The 22,411-nt window shown below is 50.7% G+C and overlaps 6 protein-coding genes across 7 annotated transcripts; 1 reads left to right on the plus strand and 5 right to left on the minus strand.

The window, feature by feature from the left end:
- Positions 1 to 255: 255 nt before the first annotated feature.
- On the minus strand, positions 256 to 2,392 carry PV10_06525 (uncharacterized protein). The gene is made up of 5 exons (XM_016371332.1): positions 2,050 to 2,392; positions 1,594 to 1,987; positions 1,319 to 1,547; positions 492 to 1,266; positions 256 to 440 (listed from the first exon to the last, which is right to left on the minus strand). The coding sequence occupies exons 1-5, from the start codon at positions 2,300 to 2,302 to the stop codon at positions 376 to 378; spliced, it is 1,716 nt and encodes a 571-aa protein (XP_016223625.1). The 5' UTR covers positions 2,303 to 2,392; the 3' UTR covers positions 256 to 375.
- A 353-nt stretch (positions 2,393 to 2,745) lies between these two features.
- On the minus strand, positions 2,746 to 7,361 carry PV10_06526. Of its 2 annotated transcripts, XM_016371334.1 has the most exons (3): positions 5,127 to 7,361; positions 3,368 to 5,075; positions 2,746 to 3,313 (listed from the first exon to the last, which is right to left on the minus strand). In XM_016371334.1, the coding sequence occupies exons 1-3, from the start codon at positions 6,855 to 6,857 to the stop codon at positions 3,288 to 3,290; spliced, it is 3,465 nt and encodes a 1,154-aa protein (XP_016223627.1). In that variant the 5' UTR covers positions 6,858 to 7,361; the 3' UTR covers positions 2,746 to 3,287. The 2 variants fall into 2 exon arrangements, with proteins under 2 accessions (XP_016223627.1, XP_016223626.1); XM_016371333.1 differs by having other exon boundaries at positions 3,368 to 7,361.
- A 423-nt stretch (positions 7,362 to 7,784) lies between these two features.
- On the minus strand, positions 7,785 to 9,706 carry PV10_06527 (uncharacterized protein). Its single transcript, XM_016371335.1, has 2 exons — positions 9,532 to 9,706; positions 7,785 to 9,466 (listed from the first exon to the last, which is right to left on the minus strand). The coding sequence occupies exons 1-2, from the start codon at positions 9,631 to 9,633 to the stop codon at positions 7,979 to 7,981; spliced, it is 1,590 nt and encodes a 529-aa protein (XP_016223628.1). The 5' UTR covers positions 9,634 to 9,706; the 3' UTR covers positions 7,785 to 7,978.
- A 436-nt stretch (positions 9,707 to 10,142) lies between these two features.
- PV10_06528 (uncharacterized protein) lies at positions 10,143 to 15,832 on the minus strand (the record flags this gene model as incomplete). The annotated part of the gene is made up of 2 exons (XM_016371336.1): positions 10,143 to 15,323; positions 15,371 to 15,832. 2 exons carry the CDS (start codon positions 15,830 to 15,832, stop codon positions 10,143 to 10,145), a joined length of 5,643 nt encoding a protein of 1,880 aa, XP_016223629.1.
- A 1,364-nt stretch (positions 15,833 to 17,196) lies between these two features.
- On the plus strand, positions 17,197 to 18,487 carry PV10_06529 (formyltetrahydrofolate deformylase). Its single transcript, XM_016371337.1, has one exon. The coding sequence runs from the start codon at positions 17,301 to 17,303 to the stop codon at positions 18,357 to 18,359; it is 1,059 nt and encodes a 352-aa protein (XP_016223630.1). The 5' UTR covers positions 17,197 to 17,300; the 3' UTR covers positions 18,360 to 18,487.
- Positions 18,488 to 19,912: 1,425 nt separating this feature from the next.
- On the minus strand, positions 19,913 to 22,355 carry PV10_06530 (uncharacterized protein). The gene is made up of 2 exons (XM_016371338.1): positions 21,816 to 22,355; positions 19,913 to 21,755 (listed from the first exon to the last, which is right to left on the minus strand). The coding sequence occupies exons 1-2, from the start codon at positions 22,039 to 22,041 to the stop codon at positions 20,689 to 20,691; spliced, it is 1,293 nt and encodes a 430-aa protein (XP_016223631.1). The 5' UTR covers positions 22,042 to 22,355; the 3' UTR covers positions 19,913 to 20,688.
- Positions 22,356 to 22,411: the final 56 nt, after the last annotated feature.

Raw genomic sequence — 22,411 nt, forward strand, 5'->3', positions numbered from 1 at the left:
TGAAGTGTAAAAACCTCTAGCAAAGAGTTGATGGTTGCAGTGAGTGGTTATGTTTGTCAAGTTTGCAGTGTTTGCAGTGTTTGCAGATTGTGCACGGGAAGTCTTGGCATAAAGTCGATGCAACAAGACAAGGCTCGAAACCCCCTGCCGACGATCTTAGAAACATTCAAGATCACCTAGGTATTTGATATCGACGTCTCCTGAACCGAAGATTTGCAGAATGTCCTTGTACGATCCCATTAATGCCTTCGGTGCTGTTTGGATATCACCACATAAGTCATTATTACCATGTATTCTATTCAGCTAATTCACAAAATGAAGTTCTCCTCTCACGAATATTTCTGTCCTCGTTCCTCTCCTCGGGTTTTGGTATAGCTATGATGTGTTATGACGTCGTCTTCGATGATAGAACAATGCTATGAGATGATCCGCTATAACCACTGAGCACAATTTATCAGTAGCCATCCTCACATGGTTTCACGCTTACTTACCAGTCAAATAACCAAACATGACCACCACTGTCGTCCAAGGACTCAGATAAAACGCCTCGCTGGCGTCCGTTCGCATCCAATTCGCAGTCAAGGGCACCAACAATAGAAAGCCAATCAAGACTTTAATTCCAACCGAAAGCCACATGTCCTTGGTGGGGATTTTCTTCGCAAATATCGTCATGAGCGACAGAACGAACAGTAGGCCGCCGGCGGCGAAGAAAAAATACAGGAAAACGGCTTCCATGATATGTTGAGGTGATGATGCAGCTTCTACAGGTGGAGGTCGGTGATCTTGAGTGACCAGACCATCGACACCGAAACTCGAGTATACTGCATCCTCTATCCCCTTCCACAGTTGGTCGATCACAACACTTGCTTCGACCTGCCATTCAGTGGTGTTGAAAGGATGGCCAATATTTTGGATTGCCATAATATCGCGAGTGTAGTTGTACATAGTGAGTAACGCCTCTTGGTCCCGGAAGGTGACATGAAACAATTGATGCAGGTCCCCAGAAATCGATCCGAGAACCCCATCAACGGAATCGTACTCGGAGAAGAAGTCGTTCCAATCGACAGAGTTCTGCAGAGGGTATAGAGAATCCCAGTAAGAAATAATGTGACTGATGACCCTCGATAAAATCAGAAAGTTCGACCCTTCTTGGGTCAAGAGGATGGCGACATGGAGTGGAAAATGCAAGATCATCCAGATTTGCTGGCGAATCGAGCCGAATTTGTCATGCTCAGCGTGACCGAAATATAACATAAAGATCAAGTACTGACAGCGGTTAGCATATTGAACTCCAACATCCATGTTACGTGGTACTTACAACCAAGACCATTGCGCAGATCAACTGACCAAAGTTTTCTGCTGTTGGCCGTCTCAAAGTCTGGAACAATCGATAAGTGGACCTGGCCAGACCAAGAACACCTTCACCCATGACGATCAGGGTCAACAGACCCAAACGTTCGATGAGATGAGTGCGCTTGAAACTGACGACTCTCCACTTACATGAGATGGCAATGACCGTAGCACCCTCAGCCACACTAAGGACATACCTATCCATGTTAACACTCACTCAACCCTAAGGAAATTACCACTCACCAAGCAATGTACGAGTCCGGAGCCGTGTCGAACCCCCAGAACAAGCCAAAATAAGCCAAGGAAGTGGAGCAGAGACATCCTATAGTAAACAAGAAGGGTGCTCTTGTCTTGTCGTACTGACGGACATACCAATATGTCACAGAGTATTGCATTGCGAGGACCAACCTCGAAACCATCAAGACTAGCGACATCGCGCGAAAGCCGTCGATCGTAGAACGGACATGGTTAGTGTTGTAGCATGCCGCACAGATGACGAAGCCAATCATGATGGCGTAAGAAATGGCTTTGTGGACATGCTGAAAAACAGACTCGGTAGAAAAGCGAACGTCGAAAAGTATGGTTTGCAGCCAGGTGAACCAGATGAGGGTGAAATAACCCAAATATCGTTTCAGAACTGGAGGATACAAGTCAATTTCTGTGAGAAGGAGGCATCGATTGGGACCATATGATACATACTTGCACCGTCCACGATTTCATTCTCAGCGGTGACACTGGCCAAATTGGCGACAAAGAAGAGGTCGTAGAACAATTCAATAGCACTCGCTTCACGTTGATGTCGAAATATGGGTCCCTTGGCCGTTGGTTTCTGGGGAGGAGCCGACGAGCCGACAGATTCATGTGCGGCTTCATGGTCATGGTCAGGGTCATGGTCATGGTCCGCGTGGGCAATATGCAATGGTGGTGACAACCAGGGAAGGGGTGTTTTCATTCTGGCAATGGTGCAAATGCGCACTCATCGTGGTGTTAGAAGTTAAGGTCGAGGAACCAACGATGAAGAATTCTTATCTGAAGATATGCAGATACGCGAAAGCCTTCGGAAGGAGCCATTGTTGCGCTTCCATCAGAACGGATCAGAATGGCTCTTTTCTTGACTATTGAACAACAATAAAACGTTTGTGGAACGGCAGCCAATCGTTTTGTGTCAATGCACATTTATCCTCCATTGATGCCGCAGGTGCAATGACCAGTGTGGGTTTCTCAGCCACGTCAGCGCAGCCGCATCTCGACTCGCAAGGACAAACTCAACCTATTACCCGTGCAGCGGAACTGATCTTGGAATTGTACACGAGGAAGACCACTGGGATGGTTGTAGGCAAGTCTTTCTGTATAGAACAAGGGCTTTGGTCCGACATTTGTACCCATGCTTAAAGTATCTGCTCACTTTCAAACAGCGCCATCATCTGCAATATATGTATATACCTAGCTATCCTACTATCGCCCTTCCGTCGAATGCCTCTGGCCTCCTACTTACACCTCAACTGGCTCCTTAAACAGGCCGAGCTCTTATGCTCGACATGGCCCAGCTCCAAACGCTACACATAGAATCAAAATCAAATAGTTGACTTGGAGCGGCATCCTCCACCGCCATTGATCGATAGCCAGGGAGTTTGGCCATCGTATCATACTTCAAGCTTCAGTACCATACTCACCTCTGTCTTGGTCTTTGGTCTCGGTACCCCCAAAAATGCTGTCGCTATGATCATCTCTGAAATTGCCCAGCGCGTCACATGAATGCCAACCCTAGACCCAGATGAGAAGCATTACTCTCAGAATCGGTAGGTCTCTCTTGCTAACTCCATCGGCAACTTTGGGGTCGTTCTTTGTCCAGCCCCGTTGAGTTTGCAATCCATATCTACCATGCATATTCATACCCGGAACCTCACCCTCGACATCGACAAGGCCCTCTTTCTTGTCTAGAAGCCAAACGGATTATTGGCAGCTATAATCATGTCAGAAGAATGTCCTACACGCGTGTGTTGTATCAGATACTTACTAGCATTGGCGAGATTGGCCCGTCTTCCAGTTGGCTGAGCCACGAGTTTCTTAGCGTCAGTAACGCCAAATTTGACTGGTGGTGCAGGGCCGGTCTTTTGTGGTTGAAGAGGAGCTGGTGTAGGCACCTGTTGAGGGATTGGAGGAACTGGTGGAGCTTGAAAGCCCCCGAAGCCATTCGATTGAGGCATTTGCCCGAAACCAGTTTGCATGGGTTGCATGGGTTGCATGGGTTGTGGGAAACCCGTCTGCTGCGGTTGGAGTGTCTGCTGTGGTGGGAAATTGCCCTGTGCTTGGAACGGCTGCTGAAATCCATTGGTCTGGCTTTGTTGTAATGGAGAAGAGAAGCTTGTCCTTTGTGGTTGGAGTGCAGGAGGGAGCACCGTATTGAGCCCACCGGGCGGCGGACTTTGCTGGAAAGGGATACCGGTCGGCTGCGGTTGGAATGACGTTCGTGGATCAGCAAATGGACTTCCAGCAGCGTTCCCATTAAGATACGGTTGTTGCTGGAACTGTCCAAACTGTTGCTGCTGCGGGAAACCAGTCTGCTGGGCTGCAAGGCCGTATTGGCCAAATTGGCTTTGGGGGACAAACCCAGTGGGTTGAGGCTGCAGTGACATCTGCTGATATTGCTGCTGCATCCGTTGCTGGTTCAAATCGTTCAGGCTTTGCCCAGGCGCGGTTTGAAGCGCAGCAGTGCGTGGAATGCCCGTGAGTTGGGGCTGGAGAGGTTGTTGGCCGAATTGGCTTGGGTTTTGTGGAGCAGACGTGGGACGAGGTGGAGGAGGTAGCAGGCCAGCCCCCGTAAAGCTTTGCTGAGGAGCTTGCGGTCTCTGTCGAGGCAAGTTCAGCTGCGGATTGGGATACCCTGTGGCTTGAGGTGGGATCTGGGCAAAGAATTGTGGATTTGCTCCAGTTTGTTGGGGCTGCTGCGCAAGACCTGGTCCAGGAGCGGGCGACGTGGCAGACTGCGGGGGAAGCTGGGTAGGCTGAGGCGGTTGAGGCGAGAGTTGTTGTTGTGGTGGTGGTGCCGGAGTTGGAATGAGCGGGGGATCGAGCAAGGAATTGAGATCGGCGGCAGCGCCAGTTAGGGGCTTGGGAGCTGGAGCAACCGCTGGTGGTGATTGAGGCTTTGCAGCTGCTGGAGCGTTGGCCGACGGTTTCACTGTCCAAGCATCGTCGTCAAAGCCAGATTGCGGCTCGCGGGCGGGAGCCTGGGTGAGCGGCGTCGCCTTTGCCCCTTCTGGTGGCTTATCTTCTGTGGGGGATTTCTGGTTGAGGGCATCAGCGTCTACAACATCTCCAACCTGGCGATTTGCATCAGGTCTACCCCGGCGGGTATTGTTGTGCAAAGCGCCACCTTCTCCTGAAAAGATGCCGGCGGCGGGGGCAGCGCCGTTGACTCCATTGGCAGCACCTTTGGTCCGGCCATGAAGTTGGTCAAGATACTTCATCACCCTCAGTGCGTCACCTTCTCTCAGACCGAGTGTTCTCAGGGTGTCGGTGGTAATGTCGGGCAGGATACTCTCGTCCATGGAATCTTTAATCATGGCCTGGGCATAACGCTCACACTGGTGCGGACCAACGCCGGCCTTCAAAAAGAAGTCGAACCAATCGTAATCGGGTGTCTTGGATTGTTCGGGTGCTCGCGGTTCTATCGTTGCTCCCGCGCGCGCGGATGATTGTCCCGACTGGCTCTTCCGTTTCATCTTTATCAAATCAGCGACTGGTATGTGATCCTCAATCGGTTCGTTGGTTACCTTCTCGACGTATGCAAGGTCTTCTGGCGACATTTTCGTCACAGGAACAGCAATCTTGATGCCGTTGACCTTGTGTAGATGAATCTTACCGTCGGCGACCCCTAGAAATTGAGCCTCGACTTTGAAGGTACCCGAATGATCCGTCCACGTCCTCACCTTGCTCAGGTCGGGTTTGGATCTGCTCTTCCTTCGATCATCCTTGTCTTTGCCATGCTTCCGCTGGGAAGACTCGTCGGCCAGACTGCTCCCTCGTTCGGGTAGCTGGACGCCTGGACCGACTTCGGAGCGAGAGCGAGCGCGACTGTGTTCTGCATCTTGTCGGGCTCGATCGGCTCTTGCAGCTTCTCTGGCTAGCCTCTCTTCCTCGAGGCGATTTTGCTCGACCGCTGATCGGCCAGCGTTGATTCCGGTTCTAGAAGGCGGCTCCGCGGCAACCACACCGGTGACTTCGATGTAGATACTGGGGACAACACCTTCAGCACCATTCTTCAGACGCCGCACGTTCCACCACTCTTCGGACTTGGTGTCGTCGAGAATCATGACTTCATCGCCCACACCGACGGTGACCTCATCGTCGCCTTGAGCCATGAAATCATAGAGAACCTGGCCCTTCTTGTGACCGCCGCCTGATGCGGCCTCGATGACTTCTCGAATGCCTTCTGCGCGATGAGCGCCGGCAATCTCGCCTAGAGCTCTCACAATCTCTTCTGCGGTGTCTTTGGCACCAGCATGAAGATCTAAACTTTTACTTGGACGGACTAATTCGATGAAAACGTGCTTACCCTCGATGGAATAATGTGTCATTTTATCGGCAGTCCATTCCTGAGACGGTCCATCTCTTGACTTTTCGGGTGACAGCATGATGACGCCGGTCGCAATGTTGACACCGAGGGTGGTTGGCATCTTTTTCCGCCGGCCCATGGCGGAGACCATCTCATTGATATTGTACAAATGATAGCCAGAAGGGGTCTGGAGGTGGAGCGGGTGGTCGTCGTCGCGATGGGACGTGGCGCGGTTATAGGGAGGGGAGGGCATGATGCCGGGTATGTCCTCATGGCGCGATGGAGGTTGGATTGGAGCAGGGGGAGAGACGAGGTCTGAATTTGGTCTGCGTGGGAGATCTGGTGGGGCACCCTCGTCGTCTGAGGCATCTGGGGTGTCTTGCTCCCGGGGCGGTGGATTGGCGGCTATTGCGCTGCGACTGCTGGTAGTAGCTCCAAGGACTCGTGCGAGGTCGGCAGCTGGGCCTGAGACGGATCTGGTTGGTGAAGTGGGACTCGTCGGGGTGCGGACTGCGGGAGCAGCGATATAGGATTGTGAAGGAGAGGCGTCATCGGGGGACTGAGGAGGGAGGGAGGATAGTTCGATGTAGTTGGCAGGGGCGAAGCCAAACTCGCCATTGACGCCGATCAGAGTCCAATCAGGATCTGAAGTATCGTAAACTGAGAGAGTGGCATCCTCGGTGAAAGAGACCTCTTCGTCAGTCTGGCGGGTGTAGTCGTAGAGAGCTTTGGCGGCATGGGAGGGTTTTGCATCCTGAACATAGTTGTTTGGAATTAGGCCCTCGGGCTCGTCATCGTCTTCTCCTTGGGCTTTTTTCTTGGCCTTCCACCAATCATCCTCTGTGCTTTTTTCCAAGATGTACAGAAGCTCTCCCTCGTGAATCTCGAGCTCTCCGGCGCTCTGGGGCTGGTATGCGTAGAGGGCGGTGCATATTGCGACGAAGCCCATTGTGGGGAGGGACGAGTAGAGTAGAACAGACGGGCAGAAGACTCAGAGGGCGTGGCGAAGAAGAATTGCCATCAAGTTGATGGGTGGGAGATGACGACGAGATAGAAATGGCGAGATTGAGGGAGGGAGAGAGAAAGTTGTGTTGTTGCCGGGATGGGATGGTAAGCGAACGGGTAAATCAACGACAGACGTAGATGGGGCGGGAGTGATGAGCCTTGGGGCCAGAGGTGGGTGACTGATGGTTGAGATGGCCAGAAGAATGGCAGAGCTGAGATGACTGATGAAGAGCGTGATGGTATGGCGGCTAAGTCGCAGCAAGTGTCGAAGATGGTGGCAGCAAGTTGGGTAGTGGCAGTGACGGGACAGTGGTTGCAGGTGAGGTGGTGAAGTTGGTATTGATGTGTCAGGATGGAGATGCAGACGCAGACGCAAGACGCAGCAGTAGCAGCAGCAGCAGCAGCAGTAGTGGAGGACCTCGCAGGTTGACTTCTGGTTGGCAGTGGGAGATTGTTAGGACGACGGGAGAGGAGAAACCTCGTGCAGTGACCAAGCACCAGAACGGCCTAATTACAGTAGCAGGTTACTACAACCACTACCACTACCACTACCACTCCTACTACGGAGTACCTTTGGTTACTATTTACCGATGCCCGAGAGGAGTTCGTTCGGCGTACCTTCTTCAAAATAGGCTTGGCTTAGAGCAGCTGCTTACTAGCGGAGTGCCGGAGTGCCTAACCAAAATATACAACACTTATTCTGGTGGGTGGTGCAGGTACGCAACCCTTACGTCGTTCTTGCCCAGAAACAGCTTGCATGCTTGCGTGTTGCACAACATCCACTGCAGTCACGGTCACGTCATTCATGGTTGCGCTTTCCACTGCTAGGGACAGACCCTCTCGACGTTTTCAAAAGATGAAATATGATATGGCCGAAGTCGTCCTCAAGTTAGGTACTTAATAACCTAAGTTGGGTATCTCTATAGTTTCAAGTTGGAATTTATCAATCGACTTGGGAGAGCATGATTCCCACGTGGCTCATCGATCGGCCATTCCATGTCACCGTGCCTGACAGATACTGGCAGGCCAACGACAGAATCAACAGGCATCACATGCAGATTTGCTTCAACCATCCTCTCCGTACTCTTCTTGACTTCCCAGAGTATCTTCTTCCTTCAATGCATCTCCTTCCTCTGCATTATCCTGCTTGCCCTGGTCTGTGGGCTCCTGTTCTTGTGCATCCTCCCCCTTCCTTTCTCCCCCATCATCATCATCTCTATCATTCGCATCATTCGACACCACCCCTCTCAATTGAGTCTGTCCATGGACATCATCCAATTTCTCAATCTTCCAATCCTTGTTTCCTGCCACCCTCTGCAACTCGTTCCGGAAAGCGTCAATTTCTTCAGGTGAAATCTTGAGCTTCTTCAACTGTTCTTTGGACAAGCTCGACACTTTTCCATCTTTCTGCATGATCACAATTTCCGCCCTTTCATCTCGCGTCAGCACAATCCGTCCTCTCTCTAATTTCTTCCCCTCTCTCCCGACATGCTTCATAGCTCCGACCTCAACCCTTCCCAGCACAATCTGTTGTCCCTCGCCTTGTCCAAGCGTTTGACGGTGTGAAGCCTGTTCATATCTATCCTCCCAGGCAGAGACCTCATCTTCCGACACAATCTCACGACAAGTGACAGGAAAGGCACGACTCTCCTTCGGCGGTTGAAATGCCACATCATTACACAACCTCGGAGTGTAGATGACCATGAGATATGCACACGTCGCCGTCTCCTTGATCCATCCGATCCGATCAGTCAACTGCGGATTACAGTGAAACTGCACCTCGATCTTGCGATCATTCCCCGTGAGATCACATGGAGTCCCCCCTTCTAATCGTTGGACCAGATAGTTAGTCTCTGCTTTCGTTTGCACCTCGGTTGACAACCCAAAAGGTTGCGTATTCCGTTTCTGCTCCTGTTTCGGCGCCTTCTGTAGATCATGCTGCTGCTGTTGCTGTTCCGCCCCCTTCTTATCCTGTTGTCTCTGATATTTCCCCAAAACATAACTCGGCGTCTCTGGATCCTCCTGCGGCGGCCACGATCTCCCATTCGCTCCCAATGGCAAAGCATGAAACTGTGTGATTTGCGAATCGTAACAAAACGAATACGTCCACCAGCCAGTCGAATAATACAGACACTGATTCGACGTCATATCTTGTAGTAATTCTGCCCCTCGTGCCACCGCACGATCTAGCTCTTTCTCTCGATCAGCCGCTGAAGGCATTTTTTCAGTCTCATTCGGCGAAATCGGGTCGACTGTAGGGATGTGGCAGAGGTGAGAGCGACCTTGGAGGACGAGTCTTTCGAAGGTTCCTGGTAAGTTGGAGGGGGAGTCGGTGTTGGGATTGGGATCGGTGTCGTCAGTTTCTAAAGAACCCGGATTCTGGTTCGAGAGGAAGGGCGACACGTCGCTGGACCATGGTGCAGATGTTCCCTGGGCGGCGGCATCTTGTTCTGTACGGCCATGGCCATGCCAATCGTTCGCGTCGCTGTCACCTTGGAGTAGACTCCTGGCGTCGGTTTCTAGGATGTATGACTTGAGGAATTCGACATTGTACTGTAAAAACTTAGTTAATGCGATTCGATAGGTGGAAGGTGTCCATGTGGTTTTGTGGTGCGCACCTGCGGAAATGCAAACACATCGTCGTTAACGCTGAATGAGGTCTCACTGGCCCGGCACAGTGTGACCGTCAGTGCAGGAAGCAGGAGATCACGGCCCCTCATGTCATCAGATTACAGACATGGATTGCAACAGTCGCGAGGTTCGAGGTTCGAGACTCGTATTAGACGAACAAAGTATGGATGATGTGTCTTGATGTGTCTTGATGTGGATGCAACAACGTCATTCGAATAAGGCCGAGGTGGCCCGACTCCTTTCGTAGTCACCAGCCAAACCTCCTTTTTAATATTCCCCGATCATATCCTATCTTTGGTCTTTTATGACTCTAGATTCAACCACCTTGAATACGCACAGGATGTTGAACGTCTCGAGGGATTTCAGATAGACAGCATTCATCCGTGGTTTCTACTTTGCACTCACTACACCATCTAATCTTCTTCACCCCAATATAACATTTCCAAAACCCTTGTCCGACCTCCCCCAAGAGACCCATCCTAGTCTGTGATCCAAGCCCATTCTATGAAATATCCATTTCATCATGCACCAGGCACTGGACATACTAGCATCGTCCAGCTCTTAGAGACACCAGTAACTCCTCCTTTCCACTTCCAAATCAGTTTCTTCCTTGACCGCTTGACAATACATTCATCAATACCGACGACAAAGACATCCCTGCCGATGTATCTTCCGACGCGTCAGCCATGGCAATCTCACTAAACGGGGGTACATTCCACCAGGCTTTCCCTGCGATCGCTTTCATCTCGTTCTCGCCCAGAACAGCCTTCCTCGCAGCATCAGTCGCCTCATTAAGCACTTCCTCCCTCCACTTGACCTGATCCCATTGCCTAAAACCACGTGCTGTAGCAAGATACTGTTCAACTTCATCCTTGGTCTTTTCGTCTGCGTCCACATCTTGCGCCGCAATCCCATTGTTCCCAGCCTGATTCCTCAACTCCTCTCTCCGCTGCTCTTCATCCTTTTTCGTTTGTTGAATCAGGGCAAGACGTTTGGCAACTTCATTCGCATCGTACAGAGATACGAGTTTTCTCTTTGCGGGATATTTCTGCTGTAATGAGACGATGAGATGCTGCATCTTCCACTCCGCTGTTGTATCCACTGCGGGATATGAAGCCCCAGCTGTTGGGACGGAGATATCGGTAACGTTGACAAAATCCTTGGCTGTCGTATCCTTGACGCTCCACTGCTCCCTTTCAGACAATTGAGGTGGATTTTCGATGAAGCTTCGCAGGTAGGCAGTAGATGCGACGTCAATTGGCGTCATTCCTGTTCCGTTCTCCCAGTGTAGGAGGCCCGGTCGGTATTCCACCAAAAACTCAACGAGCTCCACATTGTTAGCTCGAACAGCCACATGAAGAGGGTAATCGCCTGCTCCATTCAACTTTTCGAGGTCTTTCCCACCAGAGTACTGGAGTATCACCTCCACCGTCTTTTGCCAGTCCTTGGTACCTTTGTTGCACCGGTTCAAGAACAGTGCTAGTGGCGTCATAGCCTCAAAATCAGAGCCGCTGCACCGTTCGAGCAAAAGAGTGGGCACAAGCTTTGGCTCGAGGAGGGCGAAGAGCGACTCCAACAATCTATCCTCCTTTGTTCCACATGTTTCAAGAATGGAGTGCAGGATATTCCTGCCAGCGTTATCTTTAGTAGCTTGGTTCGCGCCCGCCGCTATCAGCTTCCGGGCTGCTTGATATCGACCGACTTCGAATGCAAGCTGCAAAGGCGTTTTCCCGTCAGCTGAACGGTTCTCAATTCCATGTGGTGTCTTTTCCAAGAGGTAGTCAAACACGGGCTGTAATCCATCCTCGTTTGGTGCTGATAGAACGCCCACGTGGAGAGCAAGGTGGTTTCGTGTTGAAAGCCATTCAGTCAACTTGCCTTCAAACCCACCCGGTGACTGTTTCAATGCTCGCAGATGCTTGTCGTCTTCAAATGTCTTTTCAAACTCCAGATATCGCCTCATTGGGGCGTCGGACAAGAAGTATTCCACTGATTCGAGGTTACCCATCAGCACCGATCCTAGCAAGGGAACTCCTATACTGCCGGTCTTCTGTGATGAGCGATGGCCTCGGCGTCCAGCTTCAGCCCAATCTTCGCGTTTTCGACCGTGAACCGTCAGACCTTGGTAGTATTGCGACTTCTGTTCAAGCTTCACACCTGATTGGAGGAAGATCTTGCGCAGAGGGAATCCGAAACCGGTGGATTTGAGAATTTCTCCAATCATCTCTAGCCGACCAAGACGGATTGCCAGCTCAAAATCCGCCGTAGAAATATTGAAAACCTTCAAAGTATGTCCATCATCTTCTTTCAGTGCAGCAAGTTCGTTGCCCGTCTTGATCATGAACTTTAGGAGCCGCATGTTATTGGTGAATATTGCATATCTCACCAAGTTGTCCCGTGATGACCGACTGTTGTGATCGTACGCGGCATTGAACCATTCCCAAGACTCGTCAGGATTCTTGCCAACATAGGCTTGAAGAGTGGTGGGATGACTGAAATATTCTCGGGCAGTGCGGCGATCCACCTTGTCGTCAAGCGCACGAGTCACCTGGCAAGACCAATTAATCATTGCCGCCGGCGGGATGATCGATTTGACGGTATCCGAAAGAGCCGCGACATTGTCAACAGTGAAGTCATCCTTGACCAGGTGCCTCAGCACGCCGAAGTCACTTGTCTGACTTTCATCGCTGTCATAGCTATCATCGCTGTCATACTCATCGTCGGCAACCCGTAGCGTATACTTGTATTTTTCCATGTTGTGCGTGGGGTGGTATTGGACTGTCGCAATCTCGACGATCAGGCGAGCCAAATCAAAATGACCTCGTATTGCGGCAATGGAAAAGGGACAAAAGCCACGAAGATCCACCGTGGCGATTTGAAGTGGTCGTGTGGGCGAGAGACAGAGAGATCTGACCGTCTCGCTGTCGCCTTTCCAGCATGCTTCGAAAAGTTTGGTGAAGTCCTCTCGCTTATCTGGGGTCAGACCAGGAATGCCAACGCCTATGTTCGTGGCATAAGGGCTGCTTTTATAGCCGGCGAAGTGGAAACCGCGAGGTTCCGACAGTCTGGCGTTCGGATGGAGTTCCTTAAAAGTTTTTGCCTTCTTCCTGACAAGTTTCTTCTCCAGGTCGTTGAGTTTCAACAGGGTCTGCTCCAATGCAGCCTCCCTCTGCACGCTACCATCTGTTGGAGGCGTGACTAGAGAGTCAAGTTTCTTTTGGTAAGACTCCAGCTGGAACTTTTTGACGGCTCTGGCATCATTGAAATCATGGTAAGCAGTCCAGTATGAATATGTACCCTTTGCGGCCTTGAGGTACTCGGCCGGCTTTCCAAGCTCCTCCGGTTTCTTGAGCTCCGTCTTTGGCTCTATGCTGTCTTGTATAACTTTTATGCGGGCACGAATGATATCAAGCAGGGAATAATCATGATTCGTTTGCCCGTAGGAATATTCAATTGCTTTCCAGCCGGCTGCGGAAATAGTATTGACATCCACTCCTGCGTCAATTGCTTGGTTAACGAGATCGATCATCTCCATCTTGGCAGCGAGAATGATAGGTTGTTCAACATTTCGCTGAAAGGTCCTGAGTACCTCGCTCTCAACGGAGCTAGGATAACGGACACCACGCTTGTAGGCTTCCACAAAAGCGCTGAAGTCGATTTCCATCTTTGCACCCAGAGAAATTAGCCTCTCGGCGAGATCCATCCTCCCAGAACGAATTGCCGTCAGAATGGGAGCTTGAACAGTCGGACTGCTTGAATAGCCCCAGGCGGCCACGAAGTTGCAGGCTTTGGCGACCGCAGCAGGGTCAGAGGCTTGCAAAGTGTCAATTATGAGTGTTTTGGTGCTGTTTATAGCGTAATGCAGTGCAGAAACGCAGTTCATGTCTGCTTGAGTAGGGGTTGCTCCACGGGCAAGAAGAGCTTTGACGGTTTGATTTGCTTCTTGAAGAGGTAATTCAAGAGCTAAGACAATTGTAAGGATTGCAGCTTTGGCGCTCTTTCGATCATAATCATCCATGATCTTGACAGGAAGGAGAACATCGGCGCTGTAGTTGTCAATCAGTAACTCCACAACCTCAACTTTCCCAGCCAAGATTGCAAGGTGAAGAGGTGACATCGGACTGTCCCAAGCTAGAACATCGACGTTGTATACGTCCGGCTCGTCTTTGCCTTCGAGTAGAGCATCTGTAGTATCGGTGCCACGACCGACCTTGACGAAAGAGCCTTCTGTCACAGCGTCTTCTTCGCTGTCGCCATCTGAATTGTGGTGGTCGCTGTCTTCCTCGTCCTCCCAGTCTTCGTTTCCGGAATCTGATACATCATCGATGGGGATGTTTGACGCAGCACCTGCGGAAGCGACGTCATCTACAGTAAGGACGTCCTTGGTAGTCTCTGGGTTTTTGGATGCTGTCCGTCTGGCTATCTTTCGCCCATCCTCCTTTCGGGACTCCTCCTCCTCGTTAGAAGCACTCTTGTCAAGAAGGTATTTGACCATCTGGAATTCACCACGGTGGGCAGCGATGTGTAGAGCAGTCATGCCATTGTAGAGCCTAGAGACAATTCGGGCACCGTGTTCGATCAGGGTGTGCACAATCTCCGGAGTAGAGCACATAGTGGCTAGATGTAGAGGAGTACGGCCGGTATGATCGCGTCTATCAACGTCGACGACCTCAGTTGAAGAGAACCAGTCTCTGACGGCTTCGAGATCTTGGTCAACAATGGCTTGGCAGAGTCTGGTGGTATTTCCGACATAGGCCATTTCTGTCCAGTCCACATCTGTGATGGGATTGAAGCTACCAATCGCTTGTCGACCGGGGTTGTCAGTGAGAAATGTCATGGGTCCTGAGATGAAGACCTTGCTCTCTTCCTCGAAGGCTGCAAGATCTGCGTCTGTGGTCGGCTTGGGACAAAACCCGCAGCAGTCATGAATGACATCGTTCATAGACCCAAAAAAGGTTGGGTGACGATGCAGAACGGTTTCTCTGTCCTTGGGCTTGTTCCATTCCGCATTGAGAAGCAGATCTTTGGAGAACAGAAGTTTTTCGATTCTCTTGGCCGTATAGGTGGGGCCGTAAGGGATGGTGACAGTGTGGTAGTTTGAAATATCATCCTCTTCTACCCATTCAGCAACGTCATCCGGTTGCCTGTCCTTTAAATTTCCAGGTAGCTGGTGGACGTTACGCTGAGACCAGTGAAGGGCTGGACGACCGCGTTCCTCTCGTCGTTTAGCAAGATACTGCTCTCTGTCGCTGGGAAGTGGCAGCTTCTCTAGTACGAGGAGGCGAGCGAGGCCTTGAACTCGGCCAAATGATCTTTCAAAGATGGTTGGATCGACACGGTCACGTTGGAGCAAGGGCCAGTAAGCCTCGAAGCCACGATGGGAGTATTTGGAGAGGCGATTTTCATAGGACGGCGAACGACGAGTTAAGTCAATGGTGTTGACTTGTGTCATGAAAGATGCAACGGCACGTGGTGATGCCCAGACTTGTTGACCATCATATGCCACACAAGAACAGTCGACGTCAAAGCCTGTGAGGATCTCTGAAATGGATTTGTACAGACGGAGAACGATCTGCACATGTCGGGTAGGGTATTGTGAGACGATGGTGATGGCGTTCTTGGTTCGGACAGTGGTGGTTTCAGAGAGGATGCTGTCCCGAATCTTTGATTCAATCTGTTTGATCTTCTCGATGGCCTGCTCCTCGGTCAAACCATACAAGAAAAGATCCACGTCGGAAGCAGGAGCCAGAACGTCGTGGTAGTAATGTCGGAGCGCTCGCTGAGCAATGTCAAAAGAAGAAAATAGCAGGAAAGCGAGAGACTAACCTTGGATTCGTTATGGGGTGCGTCGACAGGGAGGAGAGAGGTATTGACGGCACTTCCAGCAACAACGACGTTGGACCAGTCCAGATCAGCGAGTGATGATTCGGAGAAGATATTGAAGTTTGTTCTGAATGTCCTGAGGGAATCGACAGTCGCTGGGGCATTGTCTTTGCGGCGAAGACCGTCAGAAAGGGGTAGGAGGTAGCGGTTCTTCTCAGAGGGAGACTCATTTTTCACGTCTCTGGCCTTGGTCATGATCTGAGGGCCATTAAAAATCGGGACCATGTGGTTTTCTGAAGCTGCTGGGTGGTCTGGATACTGAGCATAAACCTCTCGAAGTTTGTTCTCGTAGTCGATGAAGGGGGTGACGGCTTCAGTGACAGCATTATGGCTTTTGAAGTTCTTGTGGATATACTCGACAAACTCAGAGATAGGAACTGGCAGTTTAGGAAGTTTGACCGCCATGGTGGATGATGATGTTGAACAAGGCTGAGGACAGATTGAAGAAAGAGGTAGATAGATGGTGGAAGACAAAAAGGAGGAAGCTGGTCTTTGATAAGTACTAGTACCTTGGGTAACTTGATCACAATCTATTGTGCGTCTCAGAATGGCATCCAGTCACGGCAGCCACAGGCAGCAACAACGGCAAGAGCAAAGGATTCAAGACTTAATACTTGCATGCCAGGCAGGAGCGACGTGCAAAGTGAGGAAGGAGCAATGTGATCGCTTCTTGCCGTACGTACATAGTTTGCCGGACAGCATTCCAAGAGAATCCGTCCCATTTGTATTAGGCAATGATTCTGAATATAGGAATTAATTGGCACGTTGGCTTACCGTGTGGTCTGAAGTCGTCTGTTGGGTTCACGAGATGGGGTTTAAGGCTTCAGGGGTAACCAAAGTGGGGTGTGCTGCCTGAGAGATCTATGGATGGACATCTGATAGGGTTGCTTGGGCTCGCTTAGCCCAGGCAGACGGCGCAGTTTCAGATTCTCCATGTCCCGTTTCCATCACGGCAGATTCAGCCTTGGGTGGGTGATATTGAGTTTCAAAGACCGAACAATCAACTTGTCCACTCGGCCAACGAATACGTACTCCGTATACCTGCCAGCAAGTACTATGCATGGTATCCAATTGCCCCTTGTGCAAGTTTGACTGGGCGTAGTCAATCACATTTACGGAGTATATTGTCACGTCACGCGTCGGTCACGTGCCACAGCCAGTCTGAAACTTCAATCACCAGAGACAACTTCATTTGCTTATAGTGGACGTGGCAGATATATTTTGTTACATACATAGTCTGCGGTAGATCTGGGGTGCTTCTCACTGGGCCAAGGCTCCCTTCCTATGTACTTCGTATGTACTGTATATGTCCTGAATCAAGCGAGCACCAGCCAGGTATCTTCGCACATGCCAGATCGTGATGGCGCGGAGTCATTGGAATGCTGTGTCTAGAAGTAATTGACATTTACCTGCTGTTGGCAACGACCCCAAGCGCCTTGCATGAGCAACAGACGCCGCGAGGGCAAGGCTCCGAGTATGTATGTCTTGTTAAAAGTTGTGGATGTTGACAGGTACTGTAGGTACCCTAGAGAGTCTGGCTACGAATGTTATTGTGGGTGCAAATGCAGGTACCAGAGATGAAGACGGCCAATCACGAATTCGAGTACCATGGCAGAATTTAGCCTGCGCTCCTCGACTATAGGTATGCACAAGTGCGGCATCTTTACCCGTAGACGCTAAAATAGGTGCCTATCGAGGTACTCTTCAGCCACCAAGCCATACTTGTGGTACCTAAATTCGAGGTACCGTTGAATCTGACCAACACCAGCCACGAACCATCAAAAAGTCAACTACAACAAATTCTGCTACCACTGAAACGGCCATCATCTTCTGCTTCAAAACCCTTACCACTCCTGGTAACCCAACAGGTCCAATGCTTCTTGGTCCTAGGATCGCAAGGCACGCAAGTCGACTACCCAACCATTTCAGAGCGACCAGGCCATTCCTATTAACCACTTGCATCAACCGCACCATCTCACCACTCACCAAACAATTCAGCACCAAAAAACCAAAAACCTCAACCACACTCAAAACCAACACCGACGCCCACCACAACAACCAACAACCACTAGAAACCAAAATGGCCAACGACCACTATCTAACTCTGTCCTGTCCCGACAAACCCGGCATTATCCACGCTGTAACAGGAATCTTCGCACAACATGACCTGAACATTCTTGACCTGCAACAATTCTCTGATCGGTCATCCGAAAAATTCTTCATGCGCGTGCATTTTGGACCAGCGCCTGAATCTGGCACCGATTTTCTCGTCCCTCACTTCTCCAAACTAGTCGAATCGCACCAGATAGACTATCAACTCCGACCCGTGGCATCCAAGCCTAAGGTCCTAATCATGGTATCCAAAATCGGACATTGTCTAAACGACCTACTCTTCCGACAAAAGACCGGCCAACTCGCCATCGACATCCCCGTCATCGTGTCGAACCACCCTGACTTTGAACAGCTGGCCAACTCCTATGGAATTGCTTTCCACCATCTCCCTGTCACCAAGGACACCAAGCTACAACAAGAATCTCAGATCCTGGATCTGATCAAGCAGCATAACGTCGACCTAATTGTCTTGGCACGGTATATGCAAGTGTTGTCGCCAAATCTCTGTTCCGTCATGTCTGGCAAGATCATCAATATTCATCATTCATTCTTACCCAGTTTCAAGGGTGCTAAACCCTATCATCAAGCTTATGACCGTGGCGTCAAGATCATTGGCGCCACTGCCCATTTCGTCACTGCTGATTTGGACGAGGGTCCTATCATTGAGCAGAGGGTCACTCGTGTTGATCACAACATGACTGCCAAAGAACTTGTCGATGAGGGAAGTAATGTCGAGAGCCAGGTATTGGGCGCAGCGGTTAAATGGTGGAGTGAGAACAGGGTGTTCATGAATGGGACGAAAACGGTGGTATTTAATTAGAACGAGACAAAATGAACAAACATTCATCCATATCTAGACAGCATCTTTGACGAATTTAACAGTTTAGACAGACGGGGATTATTTGATATGAAGTATCCAGCAATGATAGACATATATACATATATGCATACAGAAATATATATGAATCCGCAATCACAGTTACGTCCTATCATCATCCCATCATCAAGAATCTCTTTCCCAACAACACCATCACAACTCATCCTTACCACCACCTCCATTCCCTTTCCCTGTCCCAACCACCGAGTCCTTCACCATCAAAGCCATAATATCCACCAACAAATCACTCGCCGCAATACTCGTAACCTCGGCCACGGTATCATACGGCGGCGACACTTCGACTACATCCGCACCCACCAGCCTCACCCCCTCCAACCCACGTATAAACCTCTTTACCTCTCTGGTCGTCCAACCGCCCGATTCCGGTGTTCCCGTCGCCGGGGCAATACTCGGATCCAGAACATCAATATCAATACTCAAATAGACTGGCGTATCACCAACCGCCCGACGAACTCGATCCACAATACCCGACACACCAATATCATCAATCTCATGGGCTTCAATCAACGTAAACCCCACGACATCACGATCAATGACATAATCCTCCGGCGAGAACAATTTCGTCCGCAGACCCGCATGAACACTGGTACCGCGCGAAATCGCACCTTCACGTGCCGCGTGCCAGAAAAACGTGCCGTGCGTGATTGCACTCTGTTCACTCACGATCCCCGTATATCCCGCATAGGGGTCCCAGGTATCGAGATGTGAATCGAGATGAATCACGCTGATGGGACCATAGACCTGTTTCAGACTGCGGAGGATAGGCAAGACGATTGAATGGTCGCCTCCCAGACTCAGGATACGGGGATGTGGCCATGAAGCGCCCGATGCCGACGTGGTGTTATGGAACAAGATCTGTCGATATCCTTGCTCCATCTGGACAAATGCATGCTGTGCATCAAAGGGTGTGATGGGGATGTCGCCACAATCGACGATAGAGAGGTTTCCTGCTGTCAAGGGATCGACGTCCCATACTGTGTTGAATGAACGGCCTTTCTTCTCCCGTGAACTGGCGGACCGTATTCCTCGTGGTCCGAATCGAGCCCCGGGTCGGTATGAGGTTGAGGTGTCGTAGGGAAATCCTACAATTGCAATGTCGAGATCCTTTCTGTGTGACGGCGAGAAACAGCGTTGCCACGGTAGATGTGCGAATGTCACGGGTTGGGAAAATGGGAGGTCTTTGTCGAGATCTTCGAGAGGGTGGGCGTAGTTGGGTCCGATGTTGATGGTTTCAAGAGATGGTTCGGATTCGTGTTCGTGACTGTGGCTATGGCTATGGCCGTGGGCTATACAAATGTCTCCGAGGAGACATGAGAGGAGTGTAAGAACACCCCATCGTTGTTGGCAGACCATTTGCACCTAGATACGAGGTTTACTGGAATACTTGCACAGGTCGTTCGATTGGTCAAATCCCCTTCAAGGCGACGTCTGGTTCACAATATATAAGCAGCCCGATCAACGGAGAAGTACGGTATCTGGATTTGAAAAGGAAATCCGCGACTAATGACATCTTTATAGAACAAATCATCGCATTGAGCCATGTGCTCTCAAGTCCATGTTTGGCTTGTATTCTGGTGGTGGTTCTATGAAGCATTGACGGACATCTCCATGTTTATGCTTGTTCCCGTGGATCTCATGCATCTGAAAGTCAAGATCCTGACTCCCAACTCCGCTCCCCACATTTCTTCATACGAGCTAGGATTCCATGTCGAGGAACCTGCTGCGACTATTTGTCGAGTTTCCAAAGATCTTCAAACTGCTTGGTTTGCTTGTAATGACTTTTGCTTGGTGTGAGAATGACTCCATCTGCGCAAAAAAGTGCTAAAGGTACAGCTGGCTGTTCTTGACAGCCTCGAGTTGCGTTGTGCTAACTCTTTCAAAATCAATACTCAAATGGATGATGTAGACACATCATATGCATTTCTCGCATCGAGCCTCAGCAACGAGCAAAACAGCCACTTACATCATCCCCTCGTGAAAAGTGGCAATAAATGCGAGAAAGCAATTTGACTGTGGCCACCTTTCTCATGGACCGTTGATGTTTCGCTGAAGCTCCCATGGCGTGAGTCAAGCACGCTCGGTGATCCACGACCAGGTAATCATGATACCGTGCCATAGTGAAACGGCCCATGTTGTAACGGGTGTCGTTGCGGGCTCGAGTGCGTATACCCGGGAAAGGGCTCTGCACCAAAGGACGTCGATAAAGGGATGCCCATCTGAAGCGGCCATCCATCGAGAGTTAACTCTTCCATCATACAGGTATGGACAGACATTCGGCTAGGACCGAATTGAGAGCTGGTCTGGCTTGAGCTCCGGCCCCCTCCCAGCCATAGTTATCAGACCCGTCCACGTCCATAGGGTCATCTGACTGGTCAACCTCGCCGTTGGTGGTGACTTGACCGTGCTCGGCCACCCAGTCATCATAGTCGTAGCTAGCCGAAGCATTGGTGATGGAAAAGCCGATGAGAGGATTGGAGTTCCATGGCGAAGGTCCTACTTGGCTGGCAAGTTGAAGCTCGACCATGCCTATAGGCCGTCTGGAATAGGCTTCTTGCGCTTCACAGGGTAGAAGGTCATCCTCACGAGTCCGGCGCAGCTTGCCTGCCTTGACATCGGCTTCTTCTCGTGCAATGCGTTTTCTATACGCCGAAGTCAAGATACCTTCAGCAGGGCTATTGTCATACCGTGGTCCATTGGAGCGGGTGCGATTGAAAACCTCGGCCAGCATGGTTTTGAGAAAGATTTCGGCGGCGACTCCGACAAGCTCGGCACATTGTATGGAACAGCCAGATGCAATGGATTCTTCGTAACAGATTGGAACGATACGCGCGTGAATGGTGGCAGTATCAGGGAATTCCAGGGTGTCGGCAAACAATGGTTGGAGATATCGTTTCCTAATCTCAAGATCCCAATTTGTCTTGGTGAGTCCAGCCGCGGCACCCGTGGTCGTTTCTGGGGCTTTGATGCGCCCGGCGAGGTATTGGTCTTCGTAGGGGTTTCGACGCGCTGCTGCCTCCTCATCAGCTTTGTCGTTTGCCACCGTTTTGAGACGGCGCCGGTCTCTTGGTGGAAGGGCCATGACTTCGGCCTTTAGTCTCTGTTCGCTGGCATCGCTCGTGATTGCAGGTTTGGAGGTGGCAGCCAGGCTTGCTTTGTCGGTGGTGGCACTGACCCATGCTGCAAGACCTGGATCGGGGGCATCTCTAGAGGTGTTGTACAGGATTGCGACAATTAAGGAGTTGTGAGCATGCTCGCTCTGTGGGGTCGCATATATGAAGACGTCGCACTGGTCGCCAAACTCTCGAGCATTCAACTCTCCTGCAAATTGTGAGCAAGGCGATGGTTATGATATTGCACGGCCATGTGCGGACAACTTACCTCGAACAAAACGAGCCAGGGCATCGTAGTATGTGTCCCAGTTGTGGGCAATTAACGATTTCAACTCGGCGTAGAGGGGTTCCAGATCTATGCGCGGGTAACTCTGGGTGGTTTTTGTGGGCTTGGTCGCGGAGCCGGGGGTAGCCTTTGTGATGGCTGAGGTTGAAGTGATGGTATCGGAGCGAGTGAGACTGGCCGGGTTAAAGGTATCGTCGAAGGAGGCCATGGTGGGCGAAATGATCTAATGTCGAGTCGCGGGGGTTGATGCCTCACATTCAGAACACTGGAACCAGTGGTACGACTGTGAGAGAACTGGAGGGGTTCAGGGGGAGGACATTTCGATGGCTGGGAAACGTTTGATGACGATAGAGAAGAAGATGAGGATGTGATGAAGGCGATGATGATGATTACAGAAGTGGAGGGTGGTGCATCGTATGGTGTGTGTAGATGATGATCGTGTTGATGGTTGCAATGCGACAGTCAAAAGAGAAGCGCAGTTCAATTTGGAGGAAGAAAATCAGGCATCGAGTGAAGTGGAACTCCGGGGGTGGCTTTAGGTTGCTTAGTGAGGCTAAGAGGGGTTCAAGTACTCCGTG

This window comes from Exophiala mesophila (assembly GCF_000836275.1).
Source record: "Exophiala mesophila strain CBS 40295 unplaced genomic scaffold supercont1.4, whole genome shotgun sequence".
Taxonomy (NCBI): domain Eukaryota; kingdom Fungi; phylum Ascomycota; class Eurotiomycetes; order Chaetothyriales; family Herpotrichiellaceae; genus Exophiala; species Exophiala mesophila.